Here is a 19,838-nt window from a genome sequence, read left to right on the forward strand (position 1 = left end):
AGTATTTTATACTCATTGTAGTATTTTTACGCTCGTCGTAGTATTTCTACGCTCATTGTAGTATTTCTACGCTCATTGTAGTATTTTTACACTCATTGTAGTATTTCTACGCTCATTGTAGTACTTTTACGCTCGTCGTAGTATTTCTTCACTAATCGTAGTATTTTTACGCTCGTCGTAGTATTTCTTCACTAATCGTAGTATTTTTACGCTCGTCGTAGTATTTTTGCACTCATTGTAGTATTTTTACGTTTATTGTAGTATTTCTACACTCATTGTAGTATTTTTACGCTCGTCGTAGTATTTTTGCACTCATTGTAGTATTTCTACACTCATTGTAGTATTTTTGCACTCATTGTAGTATTTTTACGCTCGTCGTAGTATTGTGCACTCATTGTAGTATTTCTACACTCATTGTAGTATTTTTCCGCTCGTCGTAGTATTTTTACACTTATTGAGGTATTTTTACGCTTATTGTAGTATTAGAAAAAAGAGTTATAATGCCCGTATTCTTTATCACGAACGAAACACAATTCAGAGACGTTTTGCAGAATCTTGTTACATAACCTTAATTAAAAATAGTGTAAACAAAAGAAATGATACCTCCTTACTCTGCGAAAATTACCGAGTTATACTTAATAACGTTTCTGAATTTATCTCTATTGAGTAAAAATAAAAAAAAACAACGAAAAAATAAATTTGGCAACTATATTACACGGGTTTAGTTTTACTCAATGGAGATAAATTTAGAAACGTTATTAAGTATAACTTGGTAATTTTCGCAGAGTAAGGAGATATCATTTCTTTTGTTTTCATTATTTTTAATTAAGGTTATGTAACAAGATTCTGCAAAACGTCTCTGAATTGTGTTTCGTTCTGAGGTATGCCAAAATGTTCAGAAACCTTCAAAACATAAAGAAATGTAAAAATTTTCAATTTTTGTACGATTACAATAACTTACCCTACGGGAAGTTAATAAAATAATACAGATACAGTTTAAGCGACAAAATACAGCAGCGCGTAAACGCCGCGTCGCAGTTTTGCGGATAAACATTTGTGCGGAATTCATACCTGATTTAATTACTTGACGTTAGCAACCCATTTTCAAATTCTGGCACCAAATTTTGCAAATTTCATACAAACTCACATCCTCAAACCCAATTTTCCAAAAACCACATCATAAATATTACAAAATCACTACAATTCCAAAGAACCCTGAATAAAAAATCAAACGTCAATAAAATCTCCATTTTCCCATTTTAGTTAGCAAGCCTTGAACATTTGCAAATAACAAAAAAACAAAAAAACATAAAACAAAATCCATATTTGTTTATCAAAAATTATAAAAAAAATTATTTGTTTAAAAAAAAAGTCAAAATGTTAAAAATAAGCAAAGCTTTACAACTTTTGCCCAAATCGCAAGACCAGACGGCAGTGTCGAACTTTGGCGGTTCTTTTAAGAGATTTTTGACATTGAATGGATACCGAAAAGGATCATTTTTGACCAGGAGCGAATTGGGGGATAAATTGGGCCTTAGAGCCAGATTTTATACAGATGGTGACATCAAAAAAGGAGGCGGAAAATTAGCTGAGAGACAAAAGGCTTTGGAGGATCAGTATTTTCATAGGCAATTATTATTTTGACATTTTTGGTAGTTGAAATTTAAAAAAAATTGGACAGTTTTAATCAAATTCCTTGAATGCATTTTTAAATTCTTTCATTGTCAGTTTTGGCCAAATTTTACCAATTCAAATTTAACAATCGTCACTTCATTTCGAATTCAATTTAAAAAAAAATGCAAGAATTTGCCTAATTTACATATAATTGCCGGATAGTCACAGTCTAAACGCATTTGCAAATAATTCTGTGCGGCATTTTCACTCATACTGTGCTCAGCTTGGCGGCATTTTCACATTTTTCAATAGTTTTCACAAAATTACCACGTTAAAAAAAATTGGACAGTTTTAATCAAATTCCTTGAATGTATAAAAAATTTCTTTAAATTCTTTCATTGTCAGTTTTGGCCAAATTTTACCAATTTTTTGCAAAATTCAAACTATTTTGACAACATGTCACCGATTTTTGTGAAATTTAATGTGTTTCTATCAATATCAAAAAAAACTAGTGGTGCATGGCATCGTGCCTTAAGGCAAATTGCTGGAACTTCCCGTACCATAATGAAATATTCGAGAAATTTTAAACGTTTTCAAATATATTATTACAAATACTGTAACTTTCATTATTTTTGCATTATCTTGTTACATGTGACCAAATCAAATGTAAATCAAATCATAAATCAATTTATCTCCAGAACATTAACAATCGTCATTTCATTTCGAATTCAATTTAAAAAAAAAATAGTTTCCTAATTTACACTATATTGAAAAAGTGCTCCCGTATAGTCACAGTCTAAACGCATTTGCAAATAATTCTGTGCGACATTTTCGCTTATACTGTGCTTAGCTTAGCGGCATTTTCACATTTTTCAATAGTTTTCTCACAAAATTGGAAAAGTGTTCCAATACATAAACAGTCTAAACGCACTTGAATGAACATTTGTACCACAGTGGCGCTTAGACTGTGCTTAGCCTGGGTAATTTTTTGAATTATTAATCAAAAATTACAAAAATATTTTATGGAGAATAAAAAAAGATGTAATAATTTTTTATCCTCAAATCGTCCAATTTAAAGTATAATTTTCGAAGTCGAATTTTGATCACAAATTTCGATCTAATTTCTTTAGAAAGAATTTGGAGTCTCTGAAAAAGTTGAAAGCTGCTTTAGATAAACAGAAATTGGAAAGAGAAAAAGCTTTGGCCGATCAGATGAAAAAGAACGAACAGGGAGGAACATGATGCAGATTTTAAGGAAAAACATTTTTGTTTTTATATAATTTGAAAAAAGAAACAAATATATTTTTTGTAAAAAAATCGATAGTTTATGCATTTCTATAGGAAACTATAGTGTGGTGGTTGGGGAAAAAATTGTATAACTCGTGAAATATTTGTCTGAAGTGAATTTGATGTATGACACGTGTATTTAGAATTAAATACTTTATAATTTTGTCTAATATTATAATGACCTACAGCAACTCGGTATACTTTGAAATTGGTTTTCAAAATAAGGTATGCACGTCCAACCTTAATAGAGCGCAGAATAGAGAGTATAATAGAACTACTGGTTGCATTCATTTACTATATCTTTTGTAACTTTTAAACCATTAGCTTAATATTAATATAATATTAGACAAATTTATAGAGAATTGAATAATCTACAATATTGTCTAACATTATAAGCCCATACAGCAACTCGGTATACTTTAAAATCGTCATTGAAAGTACAAAATTATTTTTAGGAACATTTTTCAAGGAAAATATAAGGGATTTTTTGTATCCTGAAAATTTTTAAAAATTGTTTTTTTTATTATTATTAAATAGTGAATATTTTCAGTCACCATGGACTGGTGGAATGAGCTCTGGCTAAATGAAGGTTTTGCCCGTTATATGCAGAACAAGGGCATAGATCAGATTTATGACGATTGGGGTTTGGTATGTAAAAAAAAAACAAAATTGTTTAAAAAAATACATACAAAACCCCCAATCTTTGTACAAAACTTTATTCATCGATATTTGGGAACTACTGATATAATACTAAAATTATTTAATAAATAAATTGTAACTACTATTTGCCAAAAATTTGTATGAAAAAAAGTTAGTCGGAAACTCGTGGTAACGTCAAACTAAAAAACGAATTTATATAATAAATTTATTCTATAGCATATATATTTTATTAACCAAATTTATAGTTAAAACCTTAAAATACGCTATAATGGCATATAATACTCATTTAATTTATTTTAAAACAATTAAATAATTTTTTAATACGAATATAAATTTCTACTTTGAAAATCACAACGTCGAACTAAAAATTAATTTAAATACTAAATTTATTCTATAGCATATATATTTTAATAGTCAAATCTATAGTTAAAACCCTAAAATATTTTACCAAAACATAAACTACTCATTTATTCTATTTTAAAGTAATTTTATAAATTTTTTAATATGAATATATATTTCTATTTTGAAAATCACTTGCTCGTGGTAACGTCAAATTAAAAAACGAATTTAGATAATAAATTTGTTCTATGGCATATATATTTTAATAGTCAAATCTAAAGTTAAAACCCCAAAATATTTTACCAAGACATAAAATATTTATTTATTTTATTTTAAAGTAATTTAAAAAAAATTTAATATGAATACATATATTTCTATTTTGAAAATCACTTGCTCGTGGTAACGTCAAACTAAAAAGCGAATTTATATAATAAAATTATTCTATAGCATATATATTTTAATAGTCAAATCTATAGTTAAAACCCTAAAATATTTTACCAAGACATAAAATACTCATTTATTCTAGTTTAAAATAATGTAATCAATTTTTTAATATTAATATATATTTTTACTTCGAAAATCACTTGCTCGTGGTAACGTCAAACTAAGAAATTAATTTAGATAATTTAGATAATTTAGATAATTTATTATTAAAATCCACAGTTAAAACCGTAAAATATTTTACCAAGACATAAAATACTCACTTATTCTATTTTAAAGTAATTTAATAAATTTTTTAATATGAATATAAATTTCTACTTTGAAAATCACAACGTCGAATTAAAAATTAATTTAAATAATAAATTTATTCTATACTATATATATTTTATTATTTAAATCTATAGTTAAAACCCTAAAATATTTTACCAAAACATAAAATACTCATTTATTTTATTTTAAAGTAATTTTATAATTTTTTTAATATAAATATATATTTCTATCAGAGCCAGAGAGCGTTTTGCCCAAATTCATGAGTGACTGAAAATATGCAAAAAAAATCGATAAAATCCAATTTTTTTAAAAAAAATTGGTATAAAAATCTTTTTTTTTTAAATTTTGATATTGCACGTTTTTACAATATAAAAATATTAACTATACTTATATAAAATTATTTTTAATAAATATATACAAAAAAAAAACAATTGGCGTCAAAATCTGCCCTTAAGCAAAAATAAATTTTCAACATTTGTGAGCATTTTGATGTAAATTTTGGTATTTATATTTATTTATATATATTTATTAGTCTGTCAATTTATTTATTTATTTAATTAACCCTTTATTTATATATTTAATTAACCCTTTATTTATTTATTTATTTTATTATTATTTTTTTAAATTACAATATTTAATTACAATGATGAACAATAACATAAATTTATATAAAAAAGAGTACAAAATGAAGGATAGTATTTTCATTAAAATGCAGTGTGATGATTTAATAAGAATTAAAAGTAAATAATAATAATAATAAAATTAATAAATAAAATAAATAAAATTTCAGTCACTATGGATTGGTGGAACGAACTTTGGCTAAATGAAGGTTTTGCTAGTTATATGCAAAATAAAGGAATAGATCAAGTGTACAAAGATTGGGGATTGGTAATATGAATTTTTACTTATTTTTAATAATTTATTTATAAATTTTTCAAAAAAAAAAAAATGATAAAAATCTAAGTGTAATTCAAGTCAGTTTTCGCATGATTTATATCTTTTTCAATTTTTTTTAAAATATTTCTATTAAGTTAATATTTTTTTTATCCAGTTGGAACAATTTTTACCAAGTACTGTTCATAGTGTGATGAAATTAGATGGAACTTTAGGATCTCATCCAATTGTCCAAACGGTGGAGACGCCTTCGCAAATTACAGAAATTTTTGATGCCATAACATACGACAAGGTAAAAAAAATTCATATGTAAATATAATATTTTAGCTTTAGAATGATGCAAAAATTAAAGTTTTAGCTTGAACGGTTTGGTAGTTATGAATTTTCAAAAATGAGTTTACACCAAAATGAGTCCACACTAAAAATTTGTTAGTGACAAGAGCGTTTGCAAAAGCCCGTTTTCAATAAGACTTTGTTAGCAATTTTTTGTTTCAACTATTTTTATATGTAAATATAATGTTTTAGCTTTAGAATGAAACAAAAATTAAAGTTTTAGCATAAACTGATCGGAAGTTATAAATTTTTAAACTTTTTACTACGTATTTATAAATTCGTATAAGTTCGATCGCTCGCGGTCACCTCAAACTAAAAAAATATTTAAATAATTAATTTATTCTATAGTATATATAATTTATTATTCAAATCTCTAGTTAAAACCTTAAAATATTTTACCAGAACATAAAATACTCATTTATTCTATTTGAAAGTAATTTAATAAATTTTTTAATATGAATATATTTTTCTACTTTGAAAATCACTTGCTCGTGGTAACGTCAAACTAAGAAATTAATTTAGATATTAAATTTATTTTATAGCATATATATTTTATTATTTAAATCTCTAGTTAAAACCTTAAAATGTTTTTCCAAGAGATAAAATACTCATTTATTCTATTTTGAATTAAATTTAATAATTTTTCAAACTTCGACTTTGAAAATATATTTCTCGTGGTAACTTCAAACTAAAAAAATATTTTAGGTAATAAATTTATTCTATAGCATATATCATTTATTATTCAAATATATAGTTAAAACAGTAAAATATTTTACTAAAATATAAAATACTCATTTATGCTATTTTAAAGTAATTTCATACATTTTTTAATATGAATATATTTTTCTACTTTGAAAATCACTTGCTCGTGGTAACTTTAAACTAAAAAACGAATTTAGATAATAAATTTATTCTTTAACATATATATTTTATTATTCGATTATCTGTCAATTAATATTTATATTTTTATTACAGGGTGCAAGTGTCATCAGGATGTTAGAAAATTTCGTCGGAATGGATCGTTTTGCCAAAGGAATCACAGCCTATCTAAAAGCTCATCAATATGGAAATGCAAGGACAACTGATCTTCTGCACCAATTGCAAATAATTGTCAAGGATGAAATGGATTTAACGTCAGTAAAATAATAAATAATAATTATATAATCATGTATTATTATTATATTATTTTTTTTAGTAAAATCATGGACACCTGGACAAGGCAAATGGGTTTACCAGTAGTCACTGTCACAAAAGGTGATAAACCTGGCGAATTTGTCTTGACACAAAAGCGTTTTTTGGCTGATCCTGATAAGGAAAGTCAGGCTGAACCTTCACCATACAAGTAAATGGATATATTTACATATCAACAAAAATATTGCTATTGTTTATATTTGTTTTATTTTAGTTACCGATGGGAAATTCCAATAACGTACATCACGAATGTTAAAGACGATTATAAACTTGAATGGTTCCCGAGGGAAGATGCTGCAAGTATGTGTAATTTAGTATTTAGATTATTTTTGTGTGAAATTTTGGGGTTTTAGCTTTAGAATGAAATGAAAATGTAGTTTTTAGCGTGAATGGATTGGTGGTTATGAATTTTCGAAAATGAGCTTACGCCTAAGTGAGTCGAAACTAGAAGTTTGTATGTAGCACGTTTTCTATAAAACTTTGTTAGTAAGTTTTTGTTTAAACTATTTTTATATGTAAATATAATGTTTTAGCTTTGGATTGTAACCAAAATTAAAGTTTTAGCTCATACTGATTGGTAGTTACGAATTTTTAAAAATGAGCTTACATCAAAATGAGTCTACACTAAAAATTTGTTAGTGACAAGAGCGTTTGCATAAGCACGTTTTCCATAAAGCTTTGTTAGCAACTTTTTGTTTAAATTATTTTTAAATGTAAATATAATATTTTAGCTTTGAATTGAAATAAAAATTAAAGTTTTAGCTCATACTGATTCGTAATTATAAATTTTCAAAATTGAGTCTACATCGAATTTCACTAAAATTTTGTGTGTGACATAAGAGTGATTACAAAAGCATGTTTTCCATAAAATTTTGTTAGCAACTTTTTGTTTAAACTATTTTTTTATAATAATATGATGTTTCAGCTTTGGATTAAAACAAAAATTAAAGTTTTAGCTTGAACAGATTGGTAGTTACGAATTTTCAAAAATGAGGTTACACCCAAATGAGTTCACACTAAAAATTTGTGAGTGACAAGAGCGATTTCCATTAAATTTTGTTAGCAACTTTTTGTCTAAACTATTTTTATATGAAAATATAATGTTTTAGATTTAATATGAAACAAAAATTGAAGTTTTAGTTTGGACAGATTGGTAGTTACGAATTTGTAAAAATGAGCTTACACCAAAATAAGTCGACACTAAAAATTTGTGAGTGACAAAAGAGCGTTTGTAAAAGCATGTTTTCCATAAGACTTTGTTAGTAGGTTTTTGTTTAAACTATTTTTATATAATAATATGATGTTTTAGCTTTGGATTGAAACAAAAATTAAAGTTTAAGCTTGAACGGTTTGGTAGTTACGAATTTTTAAAAATGAGCTTGCACCAAAATGAGTCTACACTAAAAATTTGTTAGTGACAAGAGCGTTTGCAAAAGCTCGATTTTCATAAAACTTTGTTAGCCATTTTTTGTTTCAACTATTTTTATATAATAATATGATGTTTTAGCTTTGGATTGTAACAAAAAATAAATTTCTAGATTATACTGATTGGTAGTTACGAATTTTTAAAAATGAGCTTACTAAAATGAGTCTACACTAAAAATTTGTGTGTGACGAGAGTGTTTGCAAAAGCACGTTTTCCATAAAACTTTGTTAGCAATTTTTGGTTTCAACTATTTTTATATGTAAATATAATGTTTTAGCTTTGGATTGGAACCAAAATTAAAGTTCTAGCATGAACAGATTAGTAGTTACGAATGTTTAAGAATGAGCTTACACCAAAATGAGTCGACTCTAAAAATTTGTGAGTGACAAGAGTGATTGCAAAAGCACGTTTTTCATTAGACTTTGTTAGCAATTTTTTGTTTAAACTATTATTATACGTAAATATAATATTTTAGCTTTGGATTAAAGCCAAAATTAAAGTTTTAGCTTGAACAGATTGGTAGTTATGAATTTTTAAATATGAGCTTACACCCAAATGAGTCTACACTAAAAATGATTCTAGACAATAAATTTATTCTATAGCATATATAATTTAATATTCAAATCTCTAGTTAAAACCCAAAAATATTTTACTAAAACATAAAATATTCATTTATTTTATTTTAAAGTAATTTAATGAATTTTTAATATGAATATATATTTCTACTTCAAAAATCACTTGCTCGTGGTGACGTCAAACTAAAAAAATAATTTATCTGATAATTTTATTCTCTACTATATATATTTTATTATTCAAATCTATAGTTAAAACCTTAAAATATTTTACTAAAACATAAAATATTCATTTATTTTATTTTAAAGTAATTTAATGAATTTTTTTAATACGAATATAGATTTCTACTTTGAAAATAAATAAATAAATAAAAATCACAACGTCGGACTAAAAATTATTTTACCTGATAATTTTATTCTACGCTAAACATATTTCATCATTTAAATCCATAGTTAAAACCCTAAAATATTTTATTTTAACACAAAATACTATTTTCTCCATTTATTTTATTTTTTAGAGACAATTCAAGTAGCCGAGGATGTCGAATGGATAAAACTCAACAAAGATCAAATCGGATACTACAGAGTCAATTATTCTGAAGAAATGTGGAAAAAATTGAGCAATGCCATGAAGAAAAGGATAATTGTAAGTTTTTGAACTACAAAACACAAGTTTTGTGTAGATAAAAAAATATTTGTGGGCCAAGGATCGAACCCTGAGGAACACCGAATGTTATATTCTGTTTGTCTTGATAATTTTTGATCCACGGTGGTTTAGATAGATTTTGAGCTTTTGAATGAAGAGAAGAATAATTGTAGGTTTTTGAACTATATAAAAAATACTTGTGGGCCAAGGATCGAACCTTGAGGAACACCGAATGTTATATTCTCTTAGTCTTCATAATTTTTGAACCACGGTGGTTTAGATAGATTTTGAGCTTTTGAATGAAGAGAAGAATAATTGTAAGTTTTTGAACCAGATAAAAAATATTTGTGGTTCAAGGATTGAACCCTGAGGAACACCGAATGTCATATTCTGTTTATGTTCATAATTTTTGAACCACGTTTGTCTGGAAAGATTTAGAGCTTTTATATGGTGACAAATGAATATAAAATTTAGGATTCTAATGTTTTTTTTATTTTTTTAGAGTTTTTCAGCCTCAGACAGAGCCCATTTATTAAATGATGCCTTTTCTTTGGCCGAAGCAACTTTGTTGCCCTATTCGACTGCTTTGGAGATGACAACTTATTTAGCAAATGAAATGCATTATGTTCCATGGGCAGTTGCTTCTACTGAATTTTATTCTTTGAAAAAATTGCTCTTTGGAACTGAAGTTTATGAGAAATTTACGGTAAGATAGGGGAATACCCTTGTAATAGGAAAAAAATAATGTAGATTTTTCTTTTGTTAGAAATATGCACTGGAAATTATTCAGCCTGCTTATGGTAAAATAAAATGGGATGTCGATGATGATGAGAAACATTTGGATAAGTAAGTCTTACATATTTATATTTAAATATTTAAAAAAAAAACAACATAATATTAACTGTATTTAATTTTTTTCTCTAGACATCTCAGAGTAAAATTATTAAATTTGGCTTGTGCAATGGGACACCAAAAATGTTTGGAAGAAGCTGGGAAATTATTTTTGGACTGGATAGCTGATGCTGAAAATATTCCTCATCCTGACTTGCGCACTTTAGTATACAATTATGGTAATAATAATCAAAAAATAATAATTCTTGCCTGAAGGCTCAAAAATGTGCTGGTGGTTTATGAATTTGCTTTAATGGGTTGTGGGCTTTGTGATACAATTATGGTGACAGATAGATTGATAGTATATTTACAAAAAATGTTGCTAATTTTATTAGCTACAACTTTTGTTAAGAAAACTTTTTGCTAAATCAAGTATTTTTTGAGATATTTGCTAAAACGTAAAAATGCGTACCACAGACTAATCTTAAGAGAGTGCTACAAGCCTCTAATGTTTTACAGAATCCGTTCGAAAATTTGTCTTATTTAATAATAATATTATTATTTATATTAATTTTTTTTTTTCAAGGAATGAAACAAGCTGGAACAAAACAAATTTGGGATATTGTTTGGGACAGATTCAAAAATGAAGGAGATGCTTCTGAAAAGGAAAAATTAATGGATGGATTGTCCTTTATACAAGATGCTGATGTTCTTAAAAAGTTAGTACTTATTTAAATTTACTTCAATACAAAAATAGTAAATTTTTAAATAAATTGAATGGATACACTTTATTAAATGCTAAAAAAAATAATTTTTACCTGAGAGGTCTTTTTTCGTTTGCACAATATGAATTTATAAATAATATATATTTATTATTTATGCACTTTTTAAAATTATAAAGCGTTTTGTTAATTCCTAAAGCACTTTATAAAATTGTTACTGAGTCACAAAAACTGTGTCAATTATTGATCAAACAATTTTGTATATTTACTCGTGACATTCTAACTAAAAAACGATTTTAAATCATAAATTTGTACTAAAGTATATATATTTTATTATTTATATATTTAGTTAGTATGTTAAAAATATCTTTTACACTATTAATTATGCTTTTCGTTAAATTTGAATAATTTTTAACGATTTTTTAACTTTTTATTAGATTTGTCTGTTTCTTAAACGTACTCGCGACATTCAAATTACAAAACGATTTTACATCATAAATTTGTACTAAAGTATATATATATTTTAATATTTATATATAGTTAAAACTTTAAAAATATCCCTCACACTATTAATTATGCTTTTGGTCAAATTTAAATAATTTTTAACGATTTTTAAACTTGGTAGATTTATCTGCTTCTTAAACTTACTTGTGACATTCTAACTAAAAAACGATTTTAAATCATAAATTTGTACTAAAGTATATATATTTTAATATTTATATATTTAGTTAAAACCTTAAAAATATCTTTCATAATATTAATTATGCTTTTCGTTAAATTTAAACAATTTTTAACGATTTTTAAACTTAGTACATTTATCTGCTTCTTAAATTTACTCGCGACATTTTAACTAAAAAACGATTTTAAATCATAATTTTGTACTAAAGTTTATATATTTTAATATTTATATATTTAGTTAAAACCTTAAAAATATCCTTCACACTATTAGTTATGCTTTAAGTTAAATTTAAATAATTTTTAACGATTTTTAAACTTGGTAGATTTATCTGCTTCTTAAACTTACTCGTGACATTCTAACTAAAAAACGATTTTAAATTATGAATTTGTACTAAAGTACATATATTTTAATATTTATATATTTAGTTAAAACTTTAATAATATCTTTCACACTATTAATTATGCTTTTTGTTAAATTTAAATAATTTTTAACGATTTTTAAACTTTGTAGATTTATTTGCTTCTTAAACTTACTCGCGACATTTTAACTAAAAAACGATTTTAAATCATAAATTTGTACTAAAGTATATATATTTTAATATTTATATATTTAGCTAAAACCTTAAAAATACGCTTCACACTATTAATTATGCTTTTGGTTAAATTTAAATAATTTTTAACGATTTTTTAACTTTTTATTAGATTTATCTGCTGTTTAAAATTACTCGTGTCATTTTAACTAAAAAACGATTTTAAATTATAAATTTGTACTAAATTATATACATTTTAATATTTATATATTTAGGTAAAACCTTAAAAATACGCTTCACACTATTAGTTATGCTTTTTGTTAAATTAAAATAATTTTTAACGATTTTTTTTTTAACTTTTTGTTATATTTATCTGCTTCTTAAAAGGTACCTTACTCATGACATTTTGACTATAAAACGATTTTAAATCATAAATTTGTACTAAAGTTTATATATTTTAATATTTATATATTTAGTTAAAACGTTAAAAATATCTTTTACACCATCAATTATGCTTTTGGTTAAATTTAAATAATTTTTAACGATTTTTAAACTTGGTAGATTTATCTGCTTTTTAAACTTAGTCGCGACATTTTAAGTAAAAAACGATTTTAAATCCTAAATTTGTACTAAAGTATATATATTTTATTATTTATAAATTTAGTTAAAACTTTAAAAATATCCCTCATACTATTAATTATGCTTTTAGTTAAATTTAAATAACTTTTAACGATTTTTAAACTTGGTAGATTTATCTGCTTCTTGAACGTACTCGCGACATTCAAATTATAAAACGATTTTAAATTATAAATTTGTACTAAAGTACATATATTTTAATATTTATATATTTAGTTAAAACTTCAGAAATATCCCTCACACTATTAATTATGCTTTTCGTTAAATTTAAATAATTTTTAACGATTTTTAAACTTTTTATTATATTTATCTGGTTCTTAAATTTACTCGCGACATTATTACTAAAAAACGATTTTAAATTAAAAAAATTGTACTAAAGTATATATTTTTTGTAATCTAAATATTTAGTTAAAACCTTAAAATAATATGTATTTCCCAAAACATCGCCTTTACTAAGTTGCAAATATTTTTTATGAATTTTTCAAACTCTACTATAAATCGTCTTCAGAAATATCACAAGGCGATGATAATGTTTGTATTAGAAGCGATTTTAACTAATAAATATATACTAAAATAAACATTTATAACTTTAATAAATAGCTTAAACTTCAAAAAAAATTATTAGTATTAAAATTACCATTTCATTCAATTTTAAATTATTTTTAACGAATTTTGAAATCTTTGTTGTATATATTAGCTCAGAAGATTCTTATTGACTAAAAAGAGATTTTAAATAATAATTTTATACTAAAGTATATACATTTATTTACTTAAATATTTAGTTCAAACTTCAAAAAACTTATTACACTAAAAATCATGTTTCTATACCATTTTTATCTAAATTTATACCTAATTTTTATCAATTTTTATCAATTTTTATAATTTTTTTCCTCCCCAGATATACAGATTTGGCCTGGTTAGAAGAAAACGTCCGAGGTCAGGATTATTTCAAATGCATGTCCTCAATTTCTGCAAATCCTTTAAGTACAGATGCAACCTGGAAATACGTCCAGGACAATTGGCAAAAAATGATCGACAGATTCGGATTGGGGGAAAGAAATTTGGGCAGACTTATTCCATCTGTTACCGATAGATTTACTACTGAAGATAGGCTAAAAGAGGTAAAAAGACGATTTGAAAGATGATACAAAATTGTAATTAATTCAAAATTTTTGTATAGGAGTGTATAAAAGTGTTTTAATGGAAATGTTGTAAATTTTATCTAGTTTTACCCTATCTAACTTAAAAGGGGTGGTTTCATGTGAAATTTTTGAGTTATTTGACAAAAAGCAAAAAAAATGACCCGAATTTTCTATATTTATTGCTTAAGAATGAAATATCGAATTCAAAGTCGTTTTATTCAAAACTTTTATATAGGAGTGTATATAACTGTTAGCATGAATATGTTGGAAATTTTATCTAGTTTCGCTCTAACTATTTTTATTAAAAAATATTGAATATTTAAAAAGTTATCAAACAAATAGTAACAAAAAACATGCGATGCCAGTACCAATATTACTAAAAATTACTTAATGACTGACATTTTATTTTTTGATGGAATAATTTTGTTTATAGAAAATTTTATTACTAAGAAAAGTTATGAACAATTTAATATTGTCCAACTTTACCAAAGACTGTATTAAAAAATATTGAATACTTTAAAAACTATTAAGCAAATATTTTTCATAGTTTTATACTAAATTTTATTCTAACTCTACTTCCCAATTTCTTTAGAAAGAAATTATTTTTAGATAACTATAATAATTTGATATTATTTATTAATTAAAAAAATGTGTAATCCTTTAATTTTTTACAATTGTAAGTTATAAAGTGTGTAAGATTTTTTTTAAATGTTCTAGGAATTTAGGATGAAATATTTTTCATGCAAACTTTAATAGGAAAAATTGAAAAGTTTTTGTTAGATGGCATGGAAAACAACCAAAGAATCGAATCTAAAGTCGTTTTATTCAAAATTTTTATATCGGGTGGTATATAACTGTTTTAATGCAAATGTTGTAAATTTTATCTAGTTTCACGCTGTATAACTTAAAAAGGGAGGTTTGATGTGAAATTTTTGAGTTATTTGACAAAAACCAAAAAATTATCCCGAATTTTCTAATTATTAGAATGAAATATCGAATTCAAATTCAAATTTTATTCAAATGGGCTTAAAATTTTATTTTTCAGATGAATGAATTCTTCGCCAAATTTCCGGAGGCTGGAGCAGGAGCTGCTGCTCGAAAACAAGCCCTGGAAACTGTTTCCAATAATATAAAATGGTTAAAAGTTAACAAAGACAGTGTTGCAAAATGGTTGAATGAGAGGAAATAATTTAAATAAATAAATAAATATATATATATATATATATATATAAATATATATATATATATTAGGGTGGTCCTTAACAAGGACATTTTCGAATTTCTTTGCTCCCAGGGGCGAAATTGCTTCCAAATCAAAAAAAAATGATTCTCTGAAAGTTTTAGCTCTTTTTATAAACATTTAGATAGAGCGCACAATAAAAATTACTTGCATCTGTTTGTTACTAATATGTGCTCAAGAAATGTCAATCTATAAATTCGTGCGCCATCTGTGATCATTCAAATCGTATGATACATAAGAATATTTATAAACCACATAACATGCACATAACCTCTTATTAAATACATGTGAGCTGTTCTATAAATCTATTCATCATGGCATCAAGAATAATTTTGCAGCAAAATATCGTCACCAATTAAATAAATATTTTGCTGCAAAATTATTCTTGATGCCATGATGAATAGATTTATAGAACAGCTCACATGTATTTAATAAGAGGTTATGTGCATGTTATGTGGTTTATAAATATTCTTATGTATCATACGATTTGAATGATCACAGATGGCGCACGAATTTATAGATTGACATTTCTTGAGCACATATTAGTAACAAACAGATGCAAGTAATTTTTATTGTGCGCTCTATCTAAATGTTTATAAAAAGAGCTAAAACTTTCAGAGAATCATTTTTTTTTGATTTGGAAGCAATTTCGCTCCTGGGAGCAAAGAAATTCGAAAATGTCCTTGTTAAGGACCACCCTAATATATATATATATATATATATATATAATATATATATATATATATTTATAAGTGCTCTTTGGTGTTAAAAGTCGAACAAAATCATAAAACTATACAGGTTATTATTTTTTTATTAAATAAATAAAGTATGTGCATATTTATGTTATTAATTTAATTTCAAGGTATTCCTCTGTCTGTTTTTATTTTAAAGAATGGAGCAATAATGTGTGTAAAATTTTGTAATTTGTATAAATAAAAATTGATATATTTTGTATATCTTTTATATTACAATTTATATTATATGGTTCAATTTAACACTGATTTGATTTTATAAATCAAATAAATAAAATAAGAAATAAGAGCAAATTAATTAAAGAAATAAGAGCAAATTAATAATTAAATAAATATATAAACAAGATTTAAAACAAAAAACAAATCAAAATGGAAAATATTTTTTAGGCAAGACAGATATTACAGCTGTTCAAAGAATGAGATTATATCGTCAGCAAAAAAGTAAAAAAAAATACAAGCAGTCAATGAATGTATGTTAATTTTCATTACATGAAGTACTTCAAACACAATTACATGATGAGTGAAGTTGCAAAAACAATATTTGTTTAGGCGTTGTTTAACATAATAATTATCTGCATTTTTGTAAATAATAAAAAATATTGAAGCAATACACCTGTACGAAGATATATCTTTTTCAGAATTACATCTCAGATATTTTTGGAAGTTTAGATAAAGTCTACATATTTTTCGATCATGCTAAGTATTACAAAGTTGCATAATGAAGAATAAATTGATATTCAGATTTATTAATCTAAACAAGAGTTGAAGCACAAGAATAGTTTGTGTAGGTGTGTACCATATATATACAGATATATATATATATATATATATATATATATATATATATATATAATGGATATCTATGCTATAAATAAACTATTTATATTCATTTGATATTCAGATTTATTAATCTAAACAAGAGTTGAAGAACAAGAATAGTTTGTGTAGGTTTGTATCATTTATATACAGATATACTTTATAATAGATATCTATGCTATAAATAAGCTATTTATTTGTTACAAGTTTACTGTGTGAATTTATTAATCAGCAATCACTCCATTTCTCTAATAAAAGCTCGAATCCTAAATGCTAATTACAATGACAAACCGATCATGTCATATTTGAAGTATGACTTTGATTGCATTATTGTTTTTAAATATTATACACATTTTTAATGCTATTATAAATATATAATTTATAATTTATCATTATATAAATGTGTATAATGGTCGACACTAATAAATGTGTGCATTACAAGTGTTACCATATTACTGATGAACATTATTCAAAATTGTTATATGATGTATTTATATTTACTTAAATGCCATCTCGTACAACAACAAAAAAGTTTTACTTCAATACTTAATATATTTGCAATGCGTTACAAACGTGAATTTAAATTATAACAATTTGCATATATCATTTTGTCAAAATTCAAATTTGAAATTGGCGCTACTATTTACCGATCGACAACTCTGAAGTTGCACATCTTACGCATCAATGGCGTCCTGTCAAAACTTGTTGAAGGCGTCTTAGTTCTTTCAAAATGGTCAAATAAAAAAGAAGTGAGTAATATAGAAATAATGTAGTTAGTTGTGCAAGAAATATTTTGTGATGCAAGAAGAGTGGAGCCCCCTTAGGAGTCTCGAGCGGCGGATTGGATGGTAATTGAAAGGTATGGTAATAGACATTTAGTATATAGACATTTGAATATTTTGTTAAGAAGGTGTTTTATGGGTTCGTGCTGATTTTTGCTTGTGATTTAGTAGTCAGTTTTGATGCATCGATTGCCAATTCAGATTTTTTTTATACTTAAAAGTTATATATGCACTTCTAAGTTATATTTTGACAACATAACCTATAAGTTACAAGTAAAGATGTTGAAAATCAAAATAAAACTAGTGGGGCGCACGGCATCGTGCCTTAAGGCAAATTGCTGGAACTTCCCGTACCAGAAATTATTTTTTACATTTTACATACATCCATTTTTTGTAAAGTATGCCAAAATGTCCAGAAACCTCTCGATTACTATAACTTACCCTAAGGGAAGTTAAAAAATCTAGTAAAAGAAATAGGAATAAATCAATGAGTAAATAGTAATTATAAATAACTTGCAGAATTATGTTCTGGATCATAGATCACTCAGACATTTTCTCTTTAGTTTTTCGACTAGTTAGGATTGACATATGTATCCAATTTCTTTCGAACAATCAACCTTCTGCTTCTAATGACTTCTATTGGAAATTTTTAGGTCCTCGTGGAGTATATATAAACCCATCAAATGCTGCAAATCATTCTCAGTATTTTGTTTTGGGCTTTTTGAATTATACAAATATTGTTTCAATATTGGAATTATCATCGAGAAGCTTATTTTGTAATCAAAGTTTGGATGATCTTCCTATGAGGCAGTTCAGGTACTTCAATTTTAAATCTATTTATTCCTTTTTCATTATTATGTAATGGTTTACTATCTATATGCATTATTAGATTTTTTTATCAGGCCTTGTGTGGCTTCTTAATGAAACGATAAGATCTTGGGATTTAGTAACTTCTGGTTCAATGTTCCATTTTTTAGATATAATTCTATTTCTCTGTTCAAGGTAGCATTACCCTTTTATTTCTATTTATTATGCCCCTCCTTGCAGACTTTTTTGACAGCACGTGAGGCCCCAAATAAAAACCTCGATATGTAATTCGAAGAAATGTTGCCTTGTCAATCTTACTAATGTTGAAATGCAGTTAAAATAGAGATTTTATTTTATTTTAGTTTGATTTGTATACCATTCACATTTCTATACATTTATATTTTCTAGCAATTTACAATATTTTCTGACACTTTTAAACAGTTTCTGTTTTGTTAACATTTTCTGACTGTTTTTAAACATTTTTAGATTTAAAGCATGTCCTGACAATTTTCTGTTTTTTGAAACAATTTCTATGTTTTTTTAAACAATTTCTATGTTTTTTTAAACAATATCTATGTTTTTAAACAATATCTATTTTTTTAAAACAATTTATGTTTTTTAAAACAATTTCTATGTTTTTTTAAACAATTTCTATGTTTTTTTAAACAATTTCTATTTTTTTTTAAACAATTTATGTTTTTTTAAGCAATTCAAATTTGAAATTTAAATGGATAATTAAAAAAATCTGAATTTATTGTTCAAAAGTGTTGTAAATTGTCTGAAAGTATTGTAAATTGTCTGAAAATGTTGTAAATTATTTAAAAATGTAGTAAATTGTCTAAAATCTTGCACATTCTCTAAAAATGGTAATCGTATTGTTGTACTAGATTTTGGTATACTAATGAATAAAAAAAATGTACACAGACTTCCATTTATTAAAAAAATAACTAGTGGTGTATGGCATCGTGCCTTAAGGCAAATTGCTGGAACTTTCCGTACCGCAATGAAATATTCGAGAAATTTTAAACGTTTTCAAAAATATTATTACAAATATTGTAACTTTCATTATTTTTGCTATCTTGTTATATCTGAGCAAATCAAATGTTAAAATCATAAATCAATTTATCTCCAGAACATTAACAATCGTCATTTCATTTCGAATTCAATTTCAAAAAAATAGTTTAGTTGCCAAATTTACACAAAATTGAAAAAGTGCTCCCGTATAGTCA

At 25.1% G+C, this 19,838-nt stretch overlaps 1 protein-coding gene across 2 annotated transcripts in view; it reads left to right on the forward strand.

The window, feature by feature from the left end:
* Positions 1-15,467, forward strand: part of LOC113389408 (glutamyl aminopeptidase-like) — a 34,262-nt gene extending 18,795 nt beyond the window's left edge. Inside the window, exons 8-19 of one of the 2 annotated variants that reach the window (XM_026626443.1) lie at positions 5,402-5,499; positions 5,663-5,797; positions 6,814-6,971; positions 7,034-7,180; positions 7,244-7,329; positions 9,546-9,673; positions 10,176-10,379; positions 10,440-10,519; positions 10,598-10,743; positions 11,091-11,223; positions 13,969-14,191; positions 15,258-15,467. In XM_026626443.1, the coding sequence (XP_026482228.1) occupies positions 5,402-5,499; positions 5,663-5,797; positions 6,814-6,971; positions 7,034-7,180; positions 7,244-7,329; positions 9,546-9,673; positions 10,176-10,379; positions 10,440-10,519; positions 10,598-10,743; positions 11,091-11,223; positions 13,969-14,191; positions 15,258-15,401 (1,682 nt within the window). In that variant the 3' untranslated portion in view covers positions 15,402-15,467. Of the gene's footprint in view, positions 1-3,451; positions 3,550-5,401; positions 5,500-5,662; positions 5,798-6,813; positions 6,972-7,033; positions 7,181-7,243; positions 7,330-9,545; positions 9,674-10,175; positions 10,380-10,439; positions 10,520-10,597; positions 10,744-11,090; positions 11,224-13,968; positions 14,192-15,257 lie in introns of both variants that reach the window. The other variant, XM_026626444.1, reaches the window with a different exon arrangement.
* The last annotated feature ends 4,371 nt before the right edge of the window (positions 15,468-19,838 follow it).

The sequence above is a fragment of the Ctenocephalides felis genome, unplaced genomic scaffold, assembly GCF_003426905.1.
Source record: "Ctenocephalides felis isolate EL2017-DRISC unplaced genomic scaffold, ASM342690v1 CF-g0.4_SCAFFOLD_03573, whole genome shotgun sequence".
Lineage (NCBI taxonomy): Eukaryota > Metazoa > Arthropoda > Insecta > Siphonaptera > Pulicidae > Ctenocephalides > Ctenocephalides felis.